Here is a 21,324-nt window from a genome sequence, read left to right on the forward strand (position 1 = left end):
CAGCAACACAAAAAGAACAGAAGTAAATGACAAGAATACAAAGAAACAGGTAGAGGCGGAGCGGGGTTAACACTGTCGATGGCTGATAATGATCAATTTATAATCAAATGTGTCAACTGAACATAACTGTTTTTGATATAACGACCAAAAGTTCTTTGTGTAAAATACTATATTGAGTCACACTTGCACCAGACTGGAAACACTGCAGTTGAAATCATTTGGATTCAGACATGAATCAAACTATTCGGCTGGAAGTCTAAAAACAACCAAAACGTTCTATCAATCAATTTGGAAATAATAACTGAGTGTGTCAATCTGATGTTGTTGATCAGCTGGTCGTGTTTCAGTCCCCTATTCATGTACATCTAATCTTTATTGTTTCATTGGATTTGAAATGTTCTGTGATACAAGTGGGAAACAGAAAGGCGGTAGAGGAGGTAGCGCACATATGCTTGCATGTAGAGATTGTTCAGTCTGTATGCTATTGTGACTTTCTGTTCCCTTCCCATTTTTCCTTACGTAACAGGTGACTTTTTGATCAATGTACTTTCTGTTCTCTATCCAGTCTTTCTTACATAACAGGTGACTTTTTGTCATTGTACTTATTTTTTTTTTACGATTGCGTATTGCAGTGAGCCCGACAACACATTAGCGATCAATCTTGGTTTTCTTTATCTATGCTTAAATCAGTATTAACTTGTTTTGTGGATTTATTGATTAACAGGTTGATTGTTGTTTAAAACAAACCATTAAGCTGACGCGTTACCACAAAGTTATCACTCCACTTCATTTTTAACGTATCTTTTCATTCTTACCTGTGTGTATTCGTTTGTTAGCAACTGATTTTGAAACATATCGTGTTTCGTTTGTGTACAGAAATGACGCACCACCAGGATGTACATGAGTGAGTTTGGGGACTGCAGGGCAGGTTAATGGATCGGTGAGTTGAGTTTGCGTGTGTGCGTGTGTGTGTGTGTGTGTGTGTGTGTGTGTGTGTGTGTGTGTGTGTGTGTGTGTGTGTGTGTGTGTGTGTGTGTGTGTGTGTGTGTGTGTGTGAGAGAGAGAGACAAAGAGACAAAGAGGAGTGTGTGTGTGTGTGTGTGTGTGTGTGTGTGTGTGTGTGTGTGTGTGTGTGTGTGTGTGCTGGTGGGTGCAAAGTGGATCTTTCCGCGTCACTGTTTCGTCTTTTTTTTTCCTGTGTTGTTGAGAGGATAGTTCAGTTGGAGTTGAGAGGATAGTTCAGTTGGAGTTGAGAGGATAGTTCAGTTGGAGTAACTGTTCACTGACCCTGTAGTTGGTGGATGTCTGGCCCAGCAGCAGGGTCCTCAGAGAGATGAGGCCAGTGGAGGGACCAAGGTAGAAGAAGTCCGTCACACCGGCGTTGGGCACCATCGTGTACCGCAGGACATCCTGGAAAACAAAGGCCCTGGTCACACAACGTCTGCTGACTCACGTGTCTTCTCCACAGGGTTGATACATGGACTGTAAGTTGAATATCATACCCTGATGTATGTCTGTTGGTTATTTGGTGTTCAGGTCACTGTTATGTAGCCCACTCTCTCCCCCTCAACCGAAAATAAAACTTGACATGCTGACATTCCTGCCTCCCCACCGCCACACACATGCCCCACCCCCAACCCCATTCCTCCACCCCCATACACGCAAATTGCATTTGTGAACACAACCATGTATGAGTACAAGATCTTAACTTACCTGGGTGTCAGCATCATTAGCCACAAGCTGGACGACCGAAGAACCCAGAGACGTGTACTCTGAGATGGAAACTGAGTAGATTTCCCTGCTGAAGATGGGCGGGTTGTCGTTTCGCCGCACGTTGATCTCAACGTCAGCAGTGGCCGTTTTGACGCCCGCCTGGAAGGCGCGGGTGGCTTCCACGCCCAGCTGTCACCGTCACAGTGAGGAAGTAAGCAATAAAATCACAGCACACTGGAGATTAATCGAAGTGTGTGTGTGTGTAAATATATATATATATATATATATATATATATATATATATATATGTATGTATGTGTGTGTGTGTGTGTGTGTGTGTGTGTGTGTGTGTGTGTGTCTGTGTGTGTGTGTGCGTGCGTGCGTGCGCGTGTGTGTATTGTGATTCCTGACGAAATGTAGGTGTCCTTTCTCTCAAGGCGTATTGTGTTTGGATGTGTTGTTTGTTTGTTAAAGGCCTTATTTACATATCATCTTCTCTGAAATATCTTATATAGAATGATCTAAAATGAATCTCTTTCCCACCGCATGTTGCACGCGAGACAAGCAGCTGCTGCACAATCTATGCAATACAAAAATCAGTCATGAGAGTCGCGGAGTTCCACACCTGCCCCCTGAAATACACATAGTGCTGTATCTTAGTTCCTTCATGCACACACGCGCGCACGCACGCAAACGCAAGCATACACACACACACACACACACACACACACACACACACACACACACACACACACACAGACACACAAGCACACACATACATACAGCAGAGACACACACAGGCACACACTAAAAAGCACACACACACACACACACACAAACCGAGACACTTTCACTTGTGGACAAACTTCACCCGATGTGCGATGGACACAGCCGGATTTTAAGTTCGGTCTCAGATATATGTGTGGAAAAACCCAGAATGTGTTCACTTTCCCGATGCTGAAGTCTGCCGAGCATATGCTTTTTATATGCTGCCAATATTTCTTTCATATGTGACGGTTCTCTGTTTTTTTTCTCTTTCAGATTTTCGACCATCTCCACCTCTCCGCCTGCACCCAACCACAGACGGTCATCACAATCAGACGAAGAGTCAGGACCTCGCATCTCCGCAGACAACTAGGAACTCACCCTTGGAAGTCCAGAAGAACAGCACAGACTTTTCCCCTCTTCAGACAGCCAGGACCTCCCCATCGCAAGGCTAGAAGAACAGCTAGGGCTCCCCCCACCCTTTCAGTCACACAGGACTTACCTCTGGAATGCCACAACAACCAGGACCCCCACCCCTTCGGACATCCAGGGCCTCGCCCCCCGAACCCCCCACCGGGATCTCCAATCCGAACAGACATCTATGACTCACCCCCTTCAACAACGCAACCTCCGCCGAACCAAAACCCAAGCCTTGAACAACTTGACTTCAAGGGTGTCAGCCAAAAGGTATGTAAACTCAACTCCCGCTGACTTACTCCCCTCTGTGCGTTCTCTTCCCTAAGGCTATCGGTCATGCGATGGCCTGTTTCCTAATCTCCGATGTAACATTACAGGTTTAGCATCTCTTCATAGCCTCTGATCACCTGCCGCCTGTCATGGCAGCACCGCCGATCACATTATCAGCTCGCTCAGTTCTCTTGACACGTGTGTGTCAAGGAAATCACACCAAAGTGGGTGTTTGCAGTTTGTTTGCAGTTGACTGTTGCACACTGTCTCAAACCAGTCCATATTTCGTGTCAATTTGTCCCGGTTTGTGGAGCGGGTCCTCTGATAATATTACATACCTATTTCGTAATTAGTTTATGGTAGAGGTACATTCGTAAAAGACAAAGATATAACACAGAAATAAATACATATAATCAAAAGAACTAATAGAGAGACAAAGAGAGAGAAAGAGAGAGAGAGAGAGACAGAGAGACAGACAGAGACACAGATAGACAGAGAGAGACACAAGGGATAAAAGTCAGACTGATACAGAGACAGAGAAAGAGGTAGGGAGAGGGAAAAAGAGCCAGTGGACACGCACCACGTAGCGGGGCTTCCTGTTCTTGTCAGATCTGAGGTCAGTCTTGACGAAGATGGTACCAGCTGTGGAGCTGATGTTGAAGTAATCAGGTCCGTCACTGTAGCCAGTGATTCGGTACGTCACGGCATCCTGGTGCATCAAATAACAGACGTGTCACTGCTGAGTACAGTGCCTAAATATCACATTTCACCAGATAAAAACCGAATGATATACACGTATCATAAATCTGTACCGTGGGGCATAGTTCACCTTCAGAAAGTAACTATTCAATGACAAGTGTTTACGTGCACTTGTAATCCTTCATGTTAACCTCTGCCTATGTGGTTTTCTACCAATCTAACCCTGACTCTCGAAAGACACTGTACAATATCCGCATTCTGCACGTAATATATCTACTTTGTTTACATTTTAAAGCGCGGACGCGGACACACACACACACACATGCTGCCTTATCATTATCCCCTTTCTTACCCCATGTATACAGTCATAACACTCCGGTCTCAGTAACCTACCTGAGGCTGTGCGACAACCGAAATGACGAACTGGTTGACGCCCAGGTTCTCTGAAATGTCCACTGTGTACCTGGGCAGTGTGAACACGAGGTTCTCTGTGTCTCGCACAACGGTCACCTCCACGAACGTTTCTGAAGACAACTGAGGCTCTCCTCCATCTGTTACACGTACCCGCAACTGAAAAGAAGATCAAAATGTTACCACAGCACATATGCAAGTTTTTATGGACAGGATAATGACTGCATTCATTTCGGTTCATCTACTGCAATGTCAAATAAGAATGAGGATTTATCATAATCATTTGAATTCAATAGTGCCTATATTTACATGCTTAATTTCGGAGCTGCATTCTGTTTGACGTTCTGTTTCGATGTATTTAGAAAGCTTTGTTGGCAACTATGTGAGCGTATTTCTATAGTAGCGTTTGTGTGTTCAGTAAGCTTTATTGCTAAATGTGTACACGTATTTTTTGTTGTACAATGTGAATGTATATATATTTTTTTTTGGTCGTAGTTTGTCAGCGCTCTGTAAACATTTAGCTTTTCTAGTGTAGGTTCAGATGTACCCCTAATATGTGTTTTCGATATACGTTTTCGTTTCGCCATTCGTTATCTTGTCCTACCAAAAGTAAGCAACGCACGCACGCATGTATTTACTCAAACGCATGCGCGCGCGCGCTGACAAGTACACCCCAATCACTAACCCGGTATCCTGAGGTCACTGTGCTTTCCACCGACTGAAGCAAAGTGACACGGCCGTCGAAGGGATTGACGAAGAAGTACGTGAGAGAGTCTCCATCGCCCACCAGAGAGAACTGGAACTGGTTGTTGGGACTCTGTGACAGTGTGAAGAGCAGGTTTTTTCATGCTTATATAGGCTATGTGAAAAGACAGGTGAACAGCAGAGGAAAACAAGAGTTGGAAATGATCTTATCTAATTAACGAAGACATGGAAATGATCTATCTAATTAAAGAAGACATGGAAATGATCTATCTAATTAACGAAGACATGGAAATGATCTATCTAATTAACGAAGACAAAGTAAAAAAAAAAAAAAAGAAAAAAAGTCAAACCCACAACTGAGAGGAGAGAAAGCACCGAAGAAAATAAATGTATACATTTCTTCACATACGGCCGATTAGGATCGTAAAATTTCCTTCACATCCAAATGCTCTATCTCCAAATCCCCATCCCAAAGATAGCAGACGAGAAACAAAAATGCAAATTCAGGGTAAAGTGTGTATGTTTAACAAATGATAAATGGTCCAAAATAACCCTGAACACAGGCTGGATGTTCAAGATTATATCTAACAAGAAAGAGTTCAGAACAGCATCTTTTAAACACTCTAGGTAGAGCAAACACACACACACACACACACACACACACACACACACACACACACACACACACACACAGAGAATAACATTCGGATTAAAGAGGCACATGCATAGGCCTACTTCTTCCCGGATCGCACAAACTTTGAATCAATAAGAAAAACATGACAATCATAGCCCAAAATACAGGACAACGAGTGAGCATGACAGAACAGTGAAAAAAAAAAACGGACAAAAAAGTATGACAATTTCCTAAACAAACTGCCCTGCAATGCAGCACAGGCTGCGCCCATGGGACACACAGTCAGATGATTAAACCACACAGATCCTCACTCACTATTGTTCGTCTTCAGTTTAACGTCTTTCCACTTGAAGTGATATTAGACGAAAAAAAACAAAACAAAACAAAACAAACAAAAAAACAAAACAAAACGTGGGGGTAGGGGTTGTGGGAGGGGGGTGGGGGTAAAAGTGTGTGTATGTGTGGAGGGTGAATAGGGAGAGACAACGCTAGGGAAAATGCAAACGTTATTAACGCCAACATCAAACAACTATAACAAATGTCCTATTGGACTACGCAGCAAACCTTCTGCAACAGCAAATAACATATTGGAATTGTTAATAACACATTCACAAGAACTTTTGGTGAAGTCTTGTAAAAAACATTTTAGATTCTGACATCCGAATATTATATGGTTGCTAGATATATGTTCTCCACATATGCACCTAACATCTTTGCTGAACTTAGTTATAAAAGCGTTCAGTTTGATAATGTATGGATCTGCCTTAATCTTATTGAATTACTGTATGTATTTGACTGACTCACTATTGTGTCAGCGTCCGTGGCGTTGAGGTCAGCGATGAAGGTACCCACAGCGGCGGTCTCAGGGATGGTGACTCGCACCGTGTCGACGTTAGTGAACCGTGGCGGGAACAAGTTGCGGCGCACTGTGATACCAACCGTGGCCGTGGCTGTCAGGCTTGGGTAGCCAAAGTCAGTGGCCAGCAGACGCAACTGGAACGCAAATCACGGAGTGTGTAACCATTCAGCCAATTGACCGTACCAGCAATCACCGTCTTTTCTTCAGGCGTGTTTAAAAGAAGAAGAAGAGAGAAGAAAGAGAAACACCCGTAGGTGCTGGGGAGGACCCAGAGAAGCACTGTCTCCACCCGCCCTTGGAACAATCCTGCACCACCCTTGGAGGCCTGCGCTGTGTTCACGATGGGTGCAGGCACGCACAGGACACTCCATTAAGAATTCAAGGGACATAACTGCTCCCGAACAGAGGCAAAAGAGACCACAGGATGCAACTCGCAACAGCCTTAAAAGAAGTATCCCCATGGGTGTACCAGCCAGTATTTCATGACTGCAGAGCCCACCGGCAAAAGACACCACCCTCCAGCTGCTGAGCACACAGACCAAACCGCCCCTGTCCCCAGACACAGCCACACGGTCTTATGTGCCCTCAAGAGAGGCATCAGCGAAAGATTGCAGAATAAATTCTGAAGCTCATCAAGTAAATCAAATTAAGCGCATTCCATCGGAAAAAAAGAAAGTTCCCAATAAATTCACACATTCATCACGTACACACCTCCCAGAGTCTGTGTATCTTGTAAGTTCAGTATGCCACGGAATGAAAATATTTCGCGTTAAGTCACCAAAAAATTCCATCAATTCCTCAAGTATGAAAGTAATCTCCAAGAACGTTTTTGCATGAAGGTTACTAATAGACCGCATTTGTTTTCTAAGAGAAAAAGGCTGGAAAGAACTTCATTTTTCCTATTTTTATGCCTAATTTGGTGTCAACTGACAAAGTATTTGCAGAGAAAATGTTAATGTTAAAGTTTACCACGGACACACAGACAACCGAACACCGGGTTAAAACACAGACTCACTTTGTTTACACAAGTGAGTCAAAAACCACACACACACACAAATACATATCATAAGAAAAAAAGCCCGCATTCATTCATCTTTCTATCTATGTGCTTTTCCAGTGATAAACAATTGCTGTTGGACGCATGCTTTCACTTGTCTGGGTCTTCATTTGCACTGGTGTATGTTGTATATTGTACTGTATGTTCCATTCACACACTCATGCTACATGGAGTCGCTCAATGTGTATGCGTATGTTCGCGCGTGCGACTCTGTGTGTGTGTGTGTGTGTGTGTGTGTGTGTGTGTCTGTTTGCGCGCGCGCCTGTATGTGTGTGTGCGCGTGTGTTTTATCTATTGTCTGCAAGGGCTGAGAATTTTCAAGTTCATCTATACCTCATTTGCTGCTCGAATATTAAGTATATTGGAGATGTGGACTTAGTTTTTCTCGCAATACTTATACTAATTTTTTTTCCAATTCAGATAATTTTATTCACTGTTTTCATAGCATCATTGTCGAATCGTTTATTTTGAAAACCAAACAGCACGTCTTTTAATTAGAGCTGTATTGGATGTCCAGTAATACCATTGATGAAGTTTTCAACGTTTTGCCAAAATATTTTAACAGGGGGGCATTCATAAAAGAAATGTTCGATGAAGTCTTCTTCGACTTTGTAAACTGTGCATTTGTTGTCGTTGTCTGCTAAATACATTGTGAGATGTACAGCAGTGGATGATTTTGAGGAATTAAACATTAGGTCTGATACTAATTTTCCAAAAAATGCACAAAATAATTCAAATCTACAAACCATTCGCACATATGTGTCAGATATTTTAAATTCTTCAGACATTGATTTGCATGATATGGCACCTCGTGTTCTGGTGCCACCTGTCCCTCCCTGGGAGTTAACAAAAGCAAACGTCAACATATGTGCTTCTGACACAACAAAAGGAGAATCTCCACATATAATAGCAGCATCTGTCAGAATTGAATTAGAAGAAAATTTTGATTATCATTTAAAAGTTTACACTGATGACTCGGTCCTGGATGATAGCAGTGCAGGATCTGCTTTTGTCATTCCTGACCTAAAAACAGAAAAATCATATTATTTAGGTAAGGGACATTCAATTTTTACAGCTGAATTGGTGGCCATCCTTATGGCTTTAAATTATCTTGTTGATATACCAATCATAGTATGTAATATCCTATTTTGTGTTGATTCTCAATCTGTCTTAAAAAGTTTGCTCCATTTTGAGAATAATCAAAGAGAAGATTTATTGTTTGAAATTAGGTATTTATTGCACTCCCTATTTGTGAAGGGTACAAATGTTGATTTTTGTTGGATACCATCCCACACTGGATTCCGTTATAATGACCAAGCAGACAGGGCAGCAAAAAGGGGAGCAAAAAATCATATAGATAGTATAAAAGTATATTGCCCATTGTCATACAAGGAAATAAGCAATATACTAGAAAGAGACTTTTATAGGTGCTTGAATTCAAGTCTAAAACCTCGTCAGTTGACTCTCTCAGACTTTGGTCCGATTCGCAGACCAATTCTGAGTTTAGCTCTCAGACTATTATCTAATTCATTACGGACCAAGTATTGTTCTAATGTCAAGTGCATATGCTTTAGTAACCTGACAATTGAGCATATAATTTTTCACTGTAGTTTGATGAAGCCTTTTGTACACGAAAGTGTGTCTTCACAAGTGACTGAGAACGTTGATGTTTTTGACTTTTTGCATTCATTATCAGTTGTTTCGCTTGTCAGTTTAACGACTTCTCTTTTACGAAGTCCTTTAAGTAATTTCCTGTAACTGTATTTAGAGTTGTTTTGTTGTTGTTTATTTTGTTTGTTTTTTCTTCCAAATTTCACCCACATGTTTACCCTCATTTGCCCAGTTTCTCCCAACCCTCCATTCATCCACATCTCCCACCCCTTCTAACCGATAATACTCAGATGTATTCATAAATACTTTAACAAAATGTCTTCAATCACCGATATGTGTGACGGGACATTAAACAAAATTCCTCCTCGTTTACTACTTTCATTTGGTGGTGTAGAATATTTGTGGGATAAATGTTGTGTATAATTTTCCACTGCAATTCCTTCAGTCTAACTTCTTTTGTGACCTTGTGAGGGATTGTCCATATCTGTTCGTTAACTTCAACACAAAAGTTTCTTTGCCAGAAGCCAAAGGCGCATGGCTTTATTCCATCTTTTTTGTGTGTCTGGTCGTGTAAGATTTGTAGAATAACGTTTGGCTTAGTGCAGTATGTATGTACTTCACATTCTTTTCTAGGGTTAACGGTTAAAGGTGGTCTTGTTGGTAATGAGGTCAAACACCGCGAAACAAGCTCGGCAGAAGACCCTACAGACAGAATTTTACTCTGTAGAATTTAGTCATGTAGGCATTGAGGTAGAACACACTGAAACAAGCAAAGGAAACCCAAACGGAGCTTACCCTGTAGAATGTGTCTGTGTCGGCGTTGAAGCTGCTTGTGTTGGACACACGGATGACGTTGTCGTTGCCCAGAGTGAAGTAGATGGGGGCACTGTCGTCACCAATGACCTGCACCGTCACCCTGTTGAAGGGAGCCTGTGACATAGCAGAAACAAAACGAAAGGCGAATGTCAAATATGTGGAATGAATCGCTTTCTCATTGTTTTTTTTTTTTTTTTTTTGTTTGTTTGGGTTTTTTGTGTGGATATTTTTCTTTTCCACTCATCCTTCTCATTCTCTCTTTTGTCTATCAGACAGTTCAGTCTCTTTCTCCTCACAATGCATACACATACTAGTGCATGAAAGCATGCGTGCGCGCACACACACACACACACACACACACACACACACACACACACACACACACACACACTTATCATCTTTTACACAAACACACACACGCACGCACATGCGTGTATGTACACACACACACACGCATACACACACTCACACATTCCCTGACATCACTGCAAACATCACCACCACGCAGCATCTAATGAACGAACCAATCTCCCAAGGAACCAAGCAGGCAACCATGCAACAAAACAAAACAAAACAAAACAAAACAAAACCTCACCAAATCAGCGTCGGTGACAGTGATGGCACGGACGCTGGTGCCGCTGGCAACGGGAGTGGAGATGGTGACGTCATAGGGGGTGCTGAGGAAGACAGGGGGGTTATTGTTGCGGTTCACCACCACCGTCACTGTCGCCGTGTTGATGGCGGGGCGCGAGGGAAAACCGAGGTCACGGGCTGTGATCACCAGCTGCACGTGCATGAATGGCTTCACTATCTTTGTCTTCTCGTAATCTTTGGTGAAACAGGGATTAAACACAAAAAGTTTGATTTTGATGCACAATGTCTTCTATTCCTTCTAGCTCCAGTATGTGGTTTATATCGTATCATTTAATAAGGTATACACAAAGCAAATAAACAGTAAGCTGAATAAGCTGGCGCGTTTATGAATATACACATAACTAAATCAATATGGGAGCGGTCGGCTTCCGTTACATGTACATGAAATAATCATAACATCCTAGAAATTCGATTTCGTCCTTTTATACAGAAACAAACTCGTGCGAACGGTTTCACTCTTGCAGCTCAAATATTCACTGGCCCGAGTTATAGCAACTGGCCCAACAGAAACATGCAGACTCTCCCCCCCACCCCCCACACACCCCCTTGCCCTCTCAAACAGTTCGCCAACTCGCAACACACGCCACCCAAGACGTACACTGTAAGTCTGAGTCTGGTCCTGGTCCAGGTAGAGAGGCTGAAGCACCGACACCTGTCCTGAAGAACTGCCCACCTGGAAATACTCCAGGGCTTTGGAGTTACCTGTCAGGGTGTAGGTCACCTGGTTGTTGGGCGCCTGAAACCAGTTATGCATAAAGGTCAGGTGTAAACGTTGTTACGTGCGTGTATATCATGCCTTACGTTATAACCCGCGTTTGTTCATGTCAAGCTGTAAAGAATATACCTTAATAAAAACACCGGATGGACAGACATATTTCATATCAGTTACGTTTTAAATATAAATCTCATGAGACAGAATAAAAACTAAAATTCAATAACAATTACCAACAGCTTCTGATAATTCTTCATTCATGTGAAAGGAACAAAACCAAAAAAAAAAAAAAAAAAAAAAAAAGCCAGGAAAGAAACATGTGAAATAAAAGGTAGGTTGAAATAAAAGAAAAAAGAGAAGGAAGTCACCTTTATCATCTCCAAAGAGAAATTCACATGTGATCATGGTGCTCAAGCTCACAATACAAACATAAAACGTGCATTTGAAAGACACGCATGTGCATCCACGCACACGTTTTGTATATACACTTACACAACACATTAAACAAGTGTGATGGTGAAGTCAGTACCAGACTGGAAAACAACACATGTTAAGCATATAAGGCAACAGACCAATTGGTGAACCCATCGGTTTACGAATCGGTAGACAAATGAATAACTGAAGACCCATGACAGACACGAAAACATAAAACTCCACTCACAGTGACATCACCATCCCTGGCGGTGACCTGCAGGATGGGGTCACCCACTGCTCTGTCCTCCGACACAGAGGCAGTGTACACTGAAGGATTGAACTCGGGGGCCACCAGGTTCCTCGTGATGTTGAAGTACACCACTGTGGTGTCCGTCTTGGCCGGGAGACCACCATCTGCGGCCACAACACGGACCTGGCCGGGACAGAGTGGTACACTGTGAGACAACGTCCTGGCAAGGACGCAGCTGTTCGTTTTTTATCAACTGATTTGTTTATCTAAACTGTCCACCTCCCGCTCACCACTAGACATGAACATTTCCTTGGAGGAGACAAAAAAACAACAACAACCCCCCCCCCCCCATAACAACAACACCACCAGCGAAGAAACATTCTAATTCCTCCATTCACTCCAACTCACTCTCGCACCACTCCAGCACGCTACAACATAAATCCATTTTTTGTTCTCTCTCTCTCTCTCTCAACCACACAATAGACTTTACGCTCTTAACTGAGAGTTTAGCAGAATAGATTGGTAGTGAGCCCCTGCCCATTGCTTAATGTTTCCGCTCGGATCTGGATGCACTGACATCAGTCACTGTGACTCTTCTATCTATGCACCTTGAATATCATTTCCATACCCGATAAATATCAGTGGAGTCGCTGGCGATGGACCTGAGGAGAGAGATGATACCCGTGTTGGCGTTGACGGAGAAGAAAGTGGGGGCGGCATCGTCACCAATGATGCTGTACGTGATCTGGTTGAACGGATCCTGGGAAGCACATGCACAACAAATGTCCGGTGAAGTAGTTACCCTTCAATGTTTGTTCTGATAACGGACTGTTTTCGTCCCAGGCATGCTTTTTTGTCCTTGCGCGAAATATTTGCTTTTGTCAAAGAATATCCTTTACATAAACAGACGTGAAAAAAAAAACACACAAAAAAACAACCACCCTTCTCTTAGTCAACAATTTACATCAAAACATGGCATGAGGCTGGTCTTCATGGCTCATGTGTGATTCCAACTGAACAGGACAACAAAACTAAAATGCAAGGCATTGGGCGAAGATGCGGGAAAAGGGGGTATTTACATGTATCGATAAAACCCGTGTTGTTCACATCATGAGAAACGAGTTCTTATCGAACCAAAAGTAACTATCAAACTCAGCAGATGATGTTACTATTTGAACTAAAATGATAAAATGACTGTTGTTAGCATGTGTGGCAATATGTCAGATGAAAGTGCTGAGAATTGTCAACAAGTATAAAAAAAAAGAAATCTAACAATGAGCTGATTGTGGGAACATGTTTGGCTTCTTCATATTTTTGTGCTCTTTCCACAAGCAGCTATAATTAGAATGTGTGTAGAAGAAACAGACTGATTTTCTCCATTTTTTACCTGTGCGCTGGCTGAATCGGTAATAAATATAAGCAGCATTGACTGCCTGGAGCTTCCTTTTTTGAGGAATGTCTGGGTTGTTTCTGTGTATCTTTTAGTTACCTGTATGTTACCAGCTGAATCGGTAGCATGAGCAGCATTTACTTGAAAGAGTGCACCTTACAAATGAAGGAGTCACTTCTCTTTATTGTTTATTTATTTAATTCTTACCAATACCTACTTTTCTTTCTTTTTGAGTCAAAAATCCATAAAGGCAGACATGTGTTTGTTCTGTATTGCCCGAATATTCTGTGTAGCATATTCTGGATTAAGAGGCTATGCCAGTCTTGAATAAAAGCTACATTGTGTCTGCTAATTGTGTGTTCTCTGGTCATTGGTGCAGTGTGCACATGTTAAATGATCGGTATTAGGACAAGCCTGGAACCTACATAAGCAGCATTGACTTGAAATTGTGTACCGTGTAAATGGAGATAGTTACTTATCTTAATTGTTTTTTTGTTGTTGTTGAATTGAATACATGTTACATCACTGTTAACTCTTATGTGGCACTGACTGAATCTCAAACTTGCTGTAAATTAAGGACACCACATAGTAACTGAGTGAATGCAGATTTCAAATTAAACCCAGAACAAATCATAAATATAAACAGGTATACTATATATAAAACAATCACAAATGGGAGCCACTTTTCAGCAATTTGTGATGATGCATTTCAATCAAATGGATACATTTCTACAACGGCATGCTCTTTGAGTTCTCTCATAAAGAATTTATGGTCTGGTTTGATTGCGCTAATTCTGCACTTTACTTTTTAAATGACACGCAATTCAGTGAAGTCAGAAACAGCTTCTGCTACTGTTGTGTCCTCTGCAACCAAAACAACAAACAAAAAAGGAATTCAACATTTAGCGACAGCCTTTAACGGTTTACACATTTCCTCGCAAACCAAGTCAAAATAACTGTGAATGTGGACAATACCACAAATGATGTGGCACAGCATCTTCTTTCTGTGCCATAGAAGGTGCATCTGTCGCGGTCATCTCTTCCCATTCTCTTGAAAATTATTTAAAAAAAAAAAGATCCCTTGACATAACCTTAATGTTTCTTTAATCTTTCAAGTGAAGCCTCCCAGTCCGCTTGCGAGTTAAGTCAACTCTTTCAACTCTTTTCCTAAACACTGTTACATTTAATATAAAATATCTTCCAACAGTATACGTGTTCAGAAATCTGGCAAATTTTGCTAATGAATCGAAAATATCATCATTGAAAGAAACGGTGATTATGTAAAATAGTTTTTTTTTCTCATCTATTCGTTTTTCCCTTCCTGTTTACTTGTTTCACAGCTTTGCTTCTTTCTTCTTTTTTTCCACCTTTTATCTTTGTACATGTGAGGGTAGGATAGCCTCACTGGGAACTTCATTTGTTTGTCATGATTGTTTTCACACAGTCAGTCTAAACAGCAACACGATAGACCATAAATCAAAAATATATTTGTTCGCTTTCGATGAGTGGTGCCTGTACAAACGACTCAAAAATATTTTCGAAAAAAAAGGACACACAGACAAACGCACACGCACACGCAGAGAGAGAGAGAGAGAGAGAGAGAGAGAGAGAGAGAGAGAGAGAGAGAGAGAGAGAGAGAGAGAGAGAGAGAGAGAGATTGATTGATTGATTAATTGATTGAGATGGTTTATTCATATAGGCCACAGCCCCTTTGAAGGGGGATATACAGTAAAATGCTAAAGTCATACATTCAAAAGTCTTCATGATGTAACATATACATTTCTCCTTTTGAGTGCTTTATACAGATATAGAGCGAACTCCTTGACAGTCTTTTCATTTGTTGATGACATTAACATGATAAGTCTAAACAAGCAAGGGTGTTGACAGTATTTAAGTGGAATCAATTGTTCTCTAAGATCTCTTAATACTGGGCAACACAGCACAAAGTGAACTTCATCTTCTTTAGATTCTTGACACATTGGACAAAACAAATTTTGGGCACATGATTTTCGATATCGATAATAATGCGTACATATTTCAGTAACACCTAATCTAAACCTTGCCAAAGTATATTTCAGATGTCTATCAAGTCTCATTGACAAATAAACTGGCATATTATAAGGTATATGACAAAACATTCGATACAAATCAAATCTGTCGCTATTCTGAATATGAGAGTTCCAATTTTGCCATCTACAATCAATTAATGTTCTACGAAATACATGAATAAAATTACTGATATCTCCGACACTTTGGTTCAACCATACGAAACCAAAACCATACTCACAAAGTTTCATTCTCACATTAGACACCCAATTTCTCTTGCCTCTATTATCTAAATCTAATAGCATTCTATAAGCTTTATGGGGTAATCTGTGCTCTTCCATCTGAGTTATTTTCAGCCAATATTGAATACATTTAACAGTGGAAGTCAAAACTATGGGATATCTGGCTGTTTCTCCATACACTAAATCATTAGGTGTTTGTAATGACAATCCGAGCAATTTCTTTAAAGCATATAGGTGTATTTTTTCACAGTATACAGCAGCAGAATCGAGACCCCATATTTCAGCTCCATATAGTACCATAGGTTGAATTTGTGAATCAAATAACTTTAAAAATAAAGTTGCAGAATCGTTGTTTAACAATGATAATTTCTTCATTATACACAATAATGCATTTTTAGCTCTGCTAACGAGATCTTTACAAGCAAAGGCAAAACTTAAACGTGTCGAGAAATATAAACCTAAGTATTTATATATATTGACAACAGGCATTACATCTCCATTGTAAGTCCATCTTTCTCTTGATGCAAGGTACCCTCCCTTGAGAGAGAGAGAGAGAGAGAGAGAGAGAGAGAGAGAGAACTCAGAAATATTTTATTGTAGAAGGCCTTCTGACCCATTACAATGTTGAGCACACAAACACACACACCCACACCCCGTCCCACATCTCCACCCCCCCCCCCCCACAAACACACTTGCGCGCGCGCAGACTCGATTTTGTAAAACCGGGCATGCAAACACATGAATCGAAAAATCAAAAAGGTAAATGCCTTCCATCGTGAGCAAGTCCGCTTAAGCATGTACGTTCGTTGTTTTAAATGTATAACATAACAGAACTCAGGTTGTACCCGTTATCATAATAAAGCAGCGCGACGTTTATTTGAGTGATAAATAAAGCGACCTAGATCATGTAGGATTTTTGTGTCATGCATTATACATTCTAAACTTTTGTCAGAGGGACGTTTCGTGTACCAACATGGAATATATTTATGTCGCGTCGCAGATCGTTAAGAGATTTACAGTAAAATAAAGTGTGTATCTCGTCTTCAATACCAGCGTTACATAGTGGACATTTCAGGTCGTTTGGACTGACGAAAGCAAATCTAATCTTATGTGTACGTATATCCGAGGCTCCTATTCTAAACCTTATAAGCACATCTCTTATGTGTTTATTTTTAACTGCTGTAAAGTAAGATTCCAGTGATATGAATGATTTGAAATTTCGATAAACGCTGAACCTGCTGCTGCTGTGAAGATGTTCGTGCCAGTTTTGACTATGGCAATCGAGAGAGAGAGAGAGAGAGAGAGAGAGAGAGAGAGAGAGAGAGAGAGAGAGAGAGAGAGAGAGAAAGGGGGGGGGAGAGGGAGAGAGAGGGAGACAGGCAAATAAAACGAAGTGAACGAACCCTCAGATCGCTGTCAGTGGCGGTGACTGTGAGCAGCGATGTTCCCACAGCGATGGAGGAGGTGAAGGAAGCTGAGTAGGGTTCGTTGATGAACTGGGGAGGGTTGTTGTTGCGCAGGATGTTGATGGTCACTTTGACTGGGGCGCTGCTGCGTGGGCTGGGCGCGTTGTCCGAGGCGATCACGTTCACCTGTGTGGTATGAACAGGGTGTGACACTTTGCTATGGCCAGAGAAGGCTAAACGTGGCCAGGCAAGACTACGTATGGCCAGGCTTGGCAGTGAATAAACCCACAGCAAACACAGAAGAAGTCAAAACAATGCAGGCCAAAGCATTGATGACAAATTCAGTCACGTCAGTTCAAACAAAGACAACATAATTTTTCTTGTCTACTTCCGTAAAACAAACTTGAACAAGCAACTTGAAATAATTTTGAGCTTCATGCTTCAATGTCGAAACGACAAAATTTAATATATTATTGTTTAAAGGAACAGTCATGTCAGCACAACACGTAAGACTACAGTACAACATGCTGCACCCATACGCCTGAACTTGTTTGGTCATTACAAATAATTAACGTCTTTTTTGTACGAAAGCCTTTGCCTTTTTAAAAACTTGTTTTTTCACAATACATTTTAAGTCAGACTTCAGATGCTCGCTCATTCGTCTTAACGGGCTCAGAACCTGTCGGTCTGACCACATTCACTATGAGGAAGAATTTGGCACAAGGACTGGATACGTTGCTTGCTTTTGTGTTAAATAACTGTGTTGGGTCAGCAGTGAGTGGAAAATGAACAGCATTCCAACTGACCACAAAGGAGGTGGCCACCTCGCCCACCAGGTTCCGTCTGACGAAGATCTGACCAGAGTTACTGTCAATGAAGAAGCGATCCACGGAGGTGGTGGCAGAGAAGGCGTAGGACACCTGGTTGTATGGAGACTGCACAGGGGACACATACTGTTCCGTGAACATCTCATGTTGACAGCTAAGCGGTACTCAGATTATCATTCATTAAAATCACCGAATTTTTTCTTTCAGTAAACTGGATAATGATATGAAACGAGCGTGATGTTGCGAAAGCATGAACAGACACACCACACACAAACATGTACACACACACGTGTACACACACACACACACACACACACACACACACACACACACACACACACTGCCTTTGAGGCAGATGTCTAGAAAACAAAGCGGCACAAATACTAAAATGGGTTACACTATATAGAAAAGACTGCCATTTGTGAAATACTTTAAGTAGACACAATAAAAAAATCAATGCCATAAAAGTGAAGTCAATCAATACAAAAAAACAAAACAAAAAACAAACAATTGCGAGTAACGGCTGTCTAAAATTTCTTCCCAGGGTCAATGTAGGTTACGAATCTAAGGCTTTGAAGAAACACGACAGTACAGATGAAAGCAGTCCTTCCAGTACCATCACTATATAACGCGACAAAATGCAACTTCAGAACAACTTAACACCGTGTTTCTTCTATCCACAGTTTAACGTGACATAAGGCAATTATAGAAGAAAAAAAACCTTTGTGTTTCTTCTATCCACAGTTCAACGTGACATACGACATTTACAGAACAACATAACATTGTATTTCTTCTTTCCACAGTACAGTATATTATCCTCACCATTCTGTCTTCCCTGTATATAAAACCCACCAACCTCCTCGCTCACCAACCTCAGAACAATACACCACTCTGTCTCTCTCCCTCCTCCCCTCCCTCTCTCACGCCTTGAGCAAAGTTCCACTGACCGCCACATCATTGTCGGAGGCGGAGACGAAAAGAATGCCGGTGCCGGGAGCGGTGGTTTCCGAGATGTCGATTGTGTACTCAGCCTGGCTGAAGACAGGGTCAAACAGGTTGCGGTTCACGTTCACCGTCACCACCGCCGTCGACGAGCGACGAGGACTTCCGCCATCACGGGCACGCACACGGACCTGTGGAGGACAGCATGATAATACGGTGGTGTGTTATCGGTCAGGGTTAGTGAAGGAGTAAGCAGTGGTGGGGGGACGGTGTATATGATTATTACTGTTATGAAGCAGTGACACGGGGAGGGGGAAAGAGGGAGGTAGAGGGGAGCAGGGGAGTGGAGAATCGAGACATAAATACACAGAGTGAGAGAAAAACCAACTCCAAGACAAAACGAGAAGTAGATGCACTGAGAGAGTGTGTGTCGGTATGTATGCAAATAGCAGCAATGTAACCGTGTAAAGCATTATTGTCCAATTATTTGGTTTTATGGGAAGCTATATACTGCAAGTGCAGTTTGTCAGGATATTTAGTGCTCCCACCCTGCCATGAGCTACCCCTTCCCTCTGACGAACCAATCCATGACTTTAGTGCTCCCCTCCTGTCTTCCATGTGCCAACCCATGTGCTCATGCATGCTCTCGATCGTATCCCCTTGGACATTACTGATATCCGATTATTACATGCACACAAAGGCACAAAAACAGTCGAATACACGCATACAAACATCCCAATACACATATATCCAATACCCCACCCATACCCCAGCACACACACACACACACACTTTGCGAAGACGTTACACTGAAGAACGAAAGAACACACACACACACACACACACACACACACACACACACACACACACACACACACACACACACACACACACACACATGATAATTTAAAAAAAACACGAACTGGTATACGTACAGAATAGGTGAGCTCTTGTCTGAAGAGGATGCTTTGCTGAAGACGGATGGAGCCCGTGCTGCCGCCGATAGAGAAGAACAGCTGGGATTCCCCATCTCCAATGATGTCATAGGTGACTGTGTTGAAGGGGGCCTGCCACATGGAAAGGACGACAGTGCTGTACTGACTGACAGGGGAGGAGGGGCAGAGTAACAGGTCTCTGTCAAAGACTGCCTAGCCACCAACTGCACCACGAGCTGTGCCAAATGTTACACTGTATAACCAATAAACCACACAGCTCTCTTAACGAAAGCCTTAATATTTGTCCTCCTCCTCGAATCTCTACACATTTTCAGTTCTTCTCTGTTTTGATTCTAATTCCTTCATTTCCGCCTACTCCGCACAGGTCACGATTCACATATCTCTAAATGTAACTCTCTCTCTCTCTCTCTCTCTCTCTCTCTCTCTCTCTCTCTCTCTCTCTCACACACACACACACACAATCTATTTTGTTCTTTTATAGGTACCTGCAGAGGCCTTACCTTCCGATACTGTAGCTAAAGATTCACCTGCATATGTGCAACAAAGGGAATTACTTACTTATCAAAGTACTATTTAAAAAAAATTAACATCCATGTCCTGTTGTTATTTGGATGGGAAGCAAACGAACAAAACACAACTTCTGATTATTTACCCGTGTGTCGGCATCCAGGGCGGTGACAACCAGCACCTCAGAACCGGATGCCAGAGAGTTGTCGATCGTCGTGGCGTAGTTTTGCTGCGTGAAAACCGGAGGGTTCAGATTGCGCACCACATTCACCGTCACACTGGCAGGGGAGGCGGAGGTCAGCTGAGGCACTCCGGTATCACGTGCAAATGCGTTGAACTGTTCAGAAGTAGAGAAGTGGGGAAGGAGAGGTGAAGGAAGGGAAGTGAAGGAGGCGTGAAACAAGACAAATTAGAAAACAATAAACACATACAGTGACCTTTGCTCCTCAAGACAAGACATGGTGCATCAGATAATGTTGTTATATACTTCGTCTTTTCTAATCGGGAGATGTGTGGAGGGGGCTCTATTTCTCAAGCTCTCTGAGTCATCATCACCACTGTCATCACCATATAAAAAGCTGCCTGTATATCACGCCATTACACCCTTGGCTATATTCTTTTCACCAATCCACTTTAAGATGTAATAGCAAATATACTGAGCCAATATTCATGTAGAGTGAATAAATGAATACGATTCATGTACTGACTCAAACTCATCTCAAAGCACTGAGTATTTTCTACAGAAAAGAGAAATATTCAACCACAGGTCACGCTGTGTTACTACAGCACAGAGAAATATTCAATCATAGACAACGTTTACTACAGCATAAACAAATATTCAGTCACAAACCACGTTGTGATTACTACAGCACTGGCAAACATCATATCACGTTTACTACAGCATAAACAAATATTCAGTCACAAACCACGTTGCGATTACTACAGCACTGGCAAATATTCAATCACAGATCACGTTGTGTATGCTACAGCACAAATATTCAGTCACAGATCATGTTGTGTT

At 42.0% G+C, this 21,324-nt stretch overlaps 1 protein-coding gene across 2 annotated transcripts in view; it reads right to left on the reverse strand.

The window, feature by feature from the left end:
• Positions 1 to 21,324, reverse strand: part of LOC143292849 (uncharacterized) — a 290,755-nt gene that overhangs the window by 173,798 nt on the left and 95,633 nt on the right. For both annotated transcript variants that reach the window (XM_076603474.1, XM_076603475.1), the window contains exons 48-63: positions 20,449 to 20,640; positions 19,776 to 19,907; positions 18,846 to 19,031; positions 17,878 to 18,006; positions 17,069 to 17,257; positions 12,616 to 12,747; positions 11,985 to 12,170; positions 11,210 to 11,347; positions 10,553 to 10,741; positions 9,937 to 10,071; positions 6,419 to 6,607; positions 4,961 to 5,092; positions 4,258 to 4,434; positions 3,746 to 3,874; positions 1,714 to 1,902; positions 1,288 to 1,410 (exon numbers count right to left, since the gene is read on the reverse strand). In XM_076603474.1, the coding sequence (XP_076459589.1) occupies positions 1,288 to 1,410; positions 1,714 to 1,902; positions 3,746 to 3,874; positions 4,258 to 4,434; positions 4,961 to 5,092; positions 6,419 to 6,607; positions 9,937 to 10,071; positions 10,553 to 10,741; positions 11,210 to 11,347; positions 11,985 to 12,170; positions 12,616 to 12,747; positions 17,069 to 17,257; positions 17,878 to 18,006; positions 18,846 to 19,031; positions 19,776 to 19,907; positions 20,449 to 20,640 (2,547 nt within the window). The remainder of the gene's footprint in view (positions 1 to 1,287; positions 1,411 to 1,713; positions 1,903 to 3,745; positions 3,875 to 4,257; positions 4,435 to 4,960; positions 5,093 to 6,418; positions 6,608 to 9,936; positions 10,072 to 10,552; positions 10,742 to 11,209; positions 11,348 to 11,984; positions 12,171 to 12,615; positions 12,748 to 17,068; positions 17,258 to 17,877; positions 18,007 to 18,845; positions 19,032 to 19,775; positions 19,908 to 20,448; positions 20,641 to 21,324) is intronic.

The sequence above is a fragment of the Babylonia areolata genome, chromosome 18 (assembly GCF_041734735.1).
Source record: "Babylonia areolata isolate BAREFJ2019XMU chromosome 18, ASM4173473v1, whole genome shotgun sequence".
Taxonomy (NCBI): domain Eukaryota; kingdom Metazoa; phylum Mollusca; class Gastropoda; order Neogastropoda; family Buccinidae; genus Babylonia; species Babylonia areolata.